This window comes from Benincasa hispida, chromosome 5, assembly GCF_009727055.1.
Source record: "Benincasa hispida cultivar B227 chromosome 5, ASM972705v1, whole genome shotgun sequence".
NCBI lineage: Eukaryota > Viridiplantae > Streptophyta > Magnoliopsida > Cucurbitales > Cucurbitaceae > Benincasa > Benincasa hispida.
The window spans coordinates 59,434,294-59,440,923 of NC_052353.1; the positions used below are offsets into that span (position 1 = coordinate 59,434,294).

General features: G+C 35.0%; 1 protein-coding gene across 2 annotated transcripts; it reads left to right on the top strand.

Moving 5' to 3' along the window:
- Positions 1 to 550: 550 nt before the first annotated feature.
- LOC120078023 (sec1 family domain-containing protein MIP3) lies at positions 551 to 6,165 on the top strand. Of its 2 annotated transcripts, none has more exons than XM_039032195.1 (8): positions 551 to 707; positions 1,110 to 1,317; positions 1,745 to 1,888; positions 2,154 to 2,297; positions 2,460 to 2,969; positions 3,436 to 4,962; positions 5,046 to 5,114; positions 5,804 to 6,165. In XM_039032195.1, the coding sequence occupies exons 2-8, from the start codon at positions 1,270 to 1,272 to the stop codon at positions 5,930 to 5,932; spliced, it is 2,571 nt and encodes an 856-aa protein (XP_038888123.1). In that variant the 5' UTR covers positions 551 to 707; positions 1,110 to 1,269; the 3' UTR covers positions 5,933 to 6,165. The 2 variants fall into 2 exon arrangements, with proteins under 2 accessions (XP_038888123.1, XP_038888124.1); XM_039032196.1 differs by lacking the exon at positions 551 to 707 and adding an exon at positions 748 to 876.
- The last annotated feature ends 465 nt before the right edge of the window (positions 6,166 to 6,630 follow it).

Here is a 6,630-nt window from a genome sequence, read left to right on the forward strand (position 1 = left end):
AGAATGTACGTTAATTGTTAATCAGCGTGCAAATTAATTATCGAAGATATAAAACAACCGTGCTTAGAAAAATTACTATGACGTACAATAATCGATATCCAAATAAATTTTTAAGACATTCAAATTAATTATTAAATAAGTAATTGACAAAGTGAATTCGCTCAAGAATCATTGACATGACCTTGTATCCTAAAGGCCACTTTGATCCTCATCCTTGTAGTTGTGGAAGGGATTATGGAGATGAGTGTAAAAGTAATTATGACAAATTAAAAAAATTATTATGAATTTCTAAAAATGTAAATTATGCTCCTATTCTTTCAAAAAGACATTTATATTAATTTTGTGAAAAAATATTTTCTTATATGAACATTTTACACTCATCTCCATAATCCCTTTCACAAACCGATATAAAGAAAATTATATTTTTTTTAAAAAAATGTTTGTCATTTGATAATTTGTAATTAGACACTAAGTACTTTGTGTGTGTGTGTTATTTTTTTTTTTCTTTTTTCTAAAGGCATTTAGATTTTCTCTTGAATTAAAATAGAAGGGGGAAATACGACAGATTACCCGCGAGTGCCCAAGTACCGTATAGAGAGGTACGGATCTTGGTCCAGGTCCAGTCCCAACTTCGAAGCTCCGACCACAGAGGCTTCAGCTTGGTTTTCTTCCAATCCTTCTGTTTCCGATCGGAAGCTGAATCGCCGGTAATTGTCCCTTGTCGAACCCTAGAATTCTTTCGTCTGGTGTGTAATCTGATTATATTTGGGAAAGATTTTGCTCGATTCCTTGTTATAGAATGTATGCAACGAACACAGAACAATTGTAATTGAAGTTATTGGATCAATCTGCTGAAATTCCATTTCTCTTTCTAAGGTTTGTAGGACTCAGTTTTAACTCAATTCCAATAGAGAATTTGAAATAATTGTTGAATGTACCTCCTTATGACCTTTGTATTATTCCAAATTTTACCTTCTCATTGTTTGGAGAACCCCATCTATGGTACCGAAGATTTGAATTAAATAATTGGTTCTTTTTCAATAGCGTACTGAAATTTGATTGTAAAACTAAAATTTTGAGCTAATTCTTTCTCTGATTTTGATGTGCAGGATTTTGATTGATGGAAAATCAACCTTCGACTTATTGAAACTGATGGGCAGCTTATCGACTTCTGTTTTGTCGTCCGCATGGCCGAAAGCTAAATATCTGTTTGGCTGAATTTTGTTCCTGTGTTTTTGCATCTTCTGCTGAAGACTTATACCCTAACGCATGGCTTTGCTTGATGTCACAAGGTCATGCCTTGATTCCATTAGTCAGGTAAAGCTAATTATAATAAAATTTGCGAGTACCTTCCATTTAATTTCTGACTTCTGCAAACCCTTAATTTTAAGTAATTTTTAAGTCATTGATTGTGTTTCAGCTCCCCCTATTTCTGGCCAAGTGTTTGTTTTGGAAGCCTGCATTTCTCATTCTATACAATGAAAGAGTTTTATATTGATAATCTTTTGTGCACTTCACTTTCCTGGTGTAAATTCATGTTATGTTTTTGTGATTACAATCTCACTTCTCTTATTTCACAATGGAATAGCATTAGGTAATCCCACATAGCACTTGTTGCCCTTTTGTAATTTCATATCAATGAAATTATGATACATGTTTCTCATAAAAAAAAGAGTTTTATATTTATCTTTATGTATAGATTATCGAGCCGTGTTTATGTAATGTTATCCTATTGTTTTGACAGATATCAGATCACCTTGAGGGTTCCGTACTATATCTTGATGCTGGGTGTGTGGAGAGTTTCCAGATTCTTGGGGGATTCCCGTTATTACTTGACCTTGGTGTCCATGTTGTCTGTAGCTTGGAAAATATGACTTCTCTTGATGCTGTAAGATAGTTGTTCTTGAGGTTTTACAAAAGGTTAAATATTGCTCATCTTGTTTTTATTGATAGTTTATTTTCTTTTTTTTTTTCTCACCCTGAAATTAAAACGTAGACATAAAAATTTTAATATTAATAATTTTTCGAACTGGAACTTAGTGGTTGATGCAAATAAACCATCCATGATTCGATAGGTTTTCTATTTGATTATGTAATACTCTTATATCTCAATGTAGTTTTATCATAAATCTTGATCTTGGAACCTCTTTTAGGTGATTGATTGGAACCCAGCTTCTGCGAAGAAACTTGTGGTGATTACATCCCGTCTCCTGAGTGATGCACATCGTTATATTTTACGCTGCCTGACTACACATCAAGGTGTTCGCCATTGTAGAATATTTACATCTATCTCAGAGGTGCTTCCTTTAAACCCCTTATTGTGATTTATTTCCCTTACGGCAAACTTATATTTGCTTTGAATGTGAGTTAGAACTAGGGTGCTATAACTGTGAAGACTTTAAAACGTGCAATTAGATCCAAATAATAGAGGTTGTTCAATGCAATGAAATACTTTGCAGATTGCTCACTCTGCATATCCTGATTCACCTTTGGGACCAGATGCATTCCATGAGTATGAATCTTTACTCGTCCAAGATTATGAGGAACTTGTTAAGAAAGGTGGAAAAAAAGCTGTGCCTTCGGAGGACAGAAACTTGGAAAAATATATATCCTCAGAAGATGAAGGATGGTCGAGACTCACTTCAAGTGAAGAGGACATCACTCAACTAGAAGCTAGTCCAAGTGGAAGAGATTCATATGAAGACATTCTGACGAGTCACCGAGAAGATGTAGGGCAAAAGCTCGTTGTTTCTGTGCATCACTTCCCAATGATTTTGTGTCCATTTTCGCCAAGAGTTTTTGTCTTGCCTTCAGAGGGATTAATTGCTGAAGCATGCTTATCAGCAGAAAGTGTGGATTCCCTTAGTCCTGGTTTGCCTCCCCTATATATTGGGATGCCTCCTGATGGTGATGATATTCCCCCCGGGGCAACTCTTACTGCGCATTTTCTTTACCATTTTGCTGCCAAGGTAACGACTCTGCACATGGTTTGAGTGAAAATGTTCCCTACACTTGTTCATCTTCATGGTTTTTATATCCTGAGCTTCTATCAAAGTATGTTCTCTCCGTCTTTCCCGAACTATATTAAAAAAGGCTGAACTCTGTAAGTTACTATTGAAGCTGAAAAATCTTGTTAATGGCCCTCCTTATTACATCCAGCTGTTTTTTATGTTTACTATTTGTGCCTAAACTTTTGAAATTTAAAAGTAGATGCCATCACATATACATGTTTTTTTTTTACTCTTTGAGACCTTGCAAGATGGATGCTATTTTTGAAAAAGGTAGAAAATTTTGATTTGACTAATCTATAATAGAAATTCATCACGCCTATACTAGATGATAAGACATTTTTGGTTAATTATTATATAGACATGGATGATAAATTCATTTTTAACTTATAACAGTGTCCATGATTCTTCTTTCTGAATAATGTAGATGGACTTGAAGATGGAAATATTTTCCATTGGTGATCTGTCAAAAACTGTTGGAAAGATTTTGACGGATATGTCTAGTCTTTATGATGTAGGCCGACGCAAGAAATCAGCTGGTCTCCTGCTAGTTGACCGCACACTTGATCTTCTTACTCCCTGTTGTCATGGAGACTCACTTGTAGACCGCATGTTTTTGTCATTGCCCCGCAGAAAAAGAACTTCACCTGTTTCCCATGTCAAAGGTCCAGAAACTTCCCTTAGACACGGTCCACGTATCTGTAGACGAGCACCTCTTGATGTTCGGATACCACTTGCAGAAATTCTTACTGAAGATGGAGGTAAAGCTGATAAATTTCGGCTTGGTGAAAGGATTGAAGTTTTTCTGTCTGGTTGGAATTCTGGAAGCTCAACTCCTCAGAATTTTGATAAGGGTGGTGAAAGCAACAGAGATCAAAATCTACAATCGCCAATTTATGACCCTGAACTACTTAGTGGCTGTTTTGTCTCCTCCGAGAATTTTCGAGGAACTTCATACTTGGAAGCGATACTAGATAGGAAAACAAAGGATGGAACTGTGCTGATAAAGAAGTGGCTACAAGAAACTATGCGCAAAGAAAGCGTTGTTGTGAATGGGAAAATTCGTCCTGGGTTTCCTACCAAATTGGAATTGGAATCTATGATTAAGGCACTGTCTAAAAGCCAGACTTGTTTGTTGAGAAATAAAGGAGTTCTTCAGCTAGCAGCTGCCGCAACAGTTGCAATCGAGGAATTAAACAGCACACGGTGGGATGCTTTTCTTAGTGCCGAAAAAATATTGCGTGCAAGTGCTGAAGATACTAGTCAGGGGCTGGCTGCACAAATTGTTGATCTTATAAACAAAAGTGTCTTGGCGGTTAAATCGGATTCTTCAAAGGGAATTCTTTCATTTCAAGATGCTTTGCTTCTTACAATTACTGGTTATATATTGGCTGGAGAGAATTTCCCGACGTCTGGGTCTGATGGTCCGTTCTCTTGGCAAGAGGAGCATTTCATGAAAGAAGCTATTACTGATGCAATTTTAGAAAACCCAGTGGATGGAAAATTGAATTTTCTCCATGGTTTAATAGAAGAGCTTCAAACGAACCGAGATAGGATCAAATTGAAGGGAACAAAAGTGATGGGATCGATGGAAATAAAAGATGATGACTTTGATGATCAGTGGGAGAGCTGGGGTGATGAAGATGCTGATATTAACACTACTAGTGAGGAAGTATACGATGATATGCAGCTCAAGTTAGAGTTGCGCGATCGGGTGGATAATCTTTTCAAGACACTTCACAAGTTGTCCGGTACAAAGAAGAGAAATTTACTTTTGAAGGAGACATTAAATTCAGAAAATATCCTCAATGGAGATCAGTATGCAAATAAAGGAGTACTTTATAAACTTCTGGCTAGGATCTTAAACAAGCATGATTTACCTAATTTGGAATACCATTCCTCCACGATGGGGAGACTTTTCAAAAGTGGGTTTGGAAGATTTGGTCTTGGACAAGTGAGTTTTAGTTCGCTGAATTATTAAAAGCTAAAATCTTTCTTGTTCAAATGGGCTAAATGTCGAGTTTGTTTGTTTTTCAGGCAAAACCCACCCTTGCTGATCAAAACGTCATTCTGGTTTTTGTTATTGGCGGCATTAATGGTCTTGAGGTAGCATTTCTCTCTCTCTCTCTCTCTCTCTCTCTCTTAAATTATTTAAGTGGCCGGAATAATGTAACTGACAGTTCATTTAGTTAGAGGGATAAAAGAGAGATGTAGAACTTTCAAAACTTTCAAAAGTGTCTTTGAAATTATGCGTCTCACAGGTCTCCGAAACATTAAAATTATCTAATAAGTCATTGGAATTTAACAATGCGTCTAACAGGTCCTAACATATTCAAAATTTTTGAAAATGAATTAATTTATTAGATATAATTTAAATTTTGTGTCATTTAGTGTTTAATAGATTATGAGTTTTAGAAAATATTGTATTGGTGGAGGACTTATTAGACACAAATTCAAAATCCAAGAATCTATTTACCATCAAATTCAGAGTTTAAGGACCAACTATATACTTTTAAGAGTTCATATACCAAACAAAGTATAGATATTAAACTTTTAATTTATCCAAAATTGTAGTTTGATCCTAACTTCCAATTAGGAAGCGCAACCACATCGAATAATTTTCCCCTCCCTTGCCCGCACGTCTCTAGAACAAACAAACGCGTTCTCTCCCCTAGTCTCACTCGCGCACACATCAAGTTCCCATCTTCCGTTTCATCGATGGATTTCAAGTTGGATAATTTGTAATATTGGATTGGACGATCCTAAATAAACACGATGTTTGTACTTTTGATCAGGTTCGTGAAGCTCAGGAGGCATTATCTGAGAGTGGAAGACCAGATATAGAACTGATTGTTGGTGGAACAACCTTCCTCACTCCTGATGATATGTTTGATTTGTTGCTTGGGGACTCGGCCTACGTTTGATTCCTTTGAATTTTGAGGCTTTCTCATTTCTCATTACTTAGGGTCATTTTTTCCCCACAGATAATTACTCTCTCTTTTACCCAACAGTTGTACACTTATTTTTTAGCCTTTGGTATCTCTATTTACAACGTTCGAATTACACATATGAACTAAAGAATTCGAACTTAATTATTGTGTTATTAAATATTTAAGTTTTCATTTCAATAGGCAGTTCTTTTAGTGCGATTCTCTCATTTGAGTATGTCGTTGAAATATTTTTTTTTTGGACAATTATAAATATAGCAATCAAATTTCAAATATTTGTAGATATAATACAATGCAAAGGAATTTGTAGGTATAACAAAATTTAAATTTTGTTTTCGAAGTCTCTCGTTGGTAAGAGTTTATTAGTGATAGACCATATCACTAATAGGAGACTATATCTTCGTGAAAGATTTTGTTATATTTGTAATTTTTTTAAAATGTTGTTTTATACTTAATTGTTATTTCTAAAAGTAATACCCAATTTATTCACCTTATTTTTTCTTCTATTTTTAATAATTGTATTAAATAATTATTATAATAATTGTAAAATAACGATGGTTTGCTTTTGCGCTTCTTTGGATTGGTATTTTTTTGAATGAAATTTCTTTCTTTAGTTAAAAGGTCACTTCTTAACTCTTAACCATCATAGTAAAAAGGTAGCTTTTCCTTTGAAA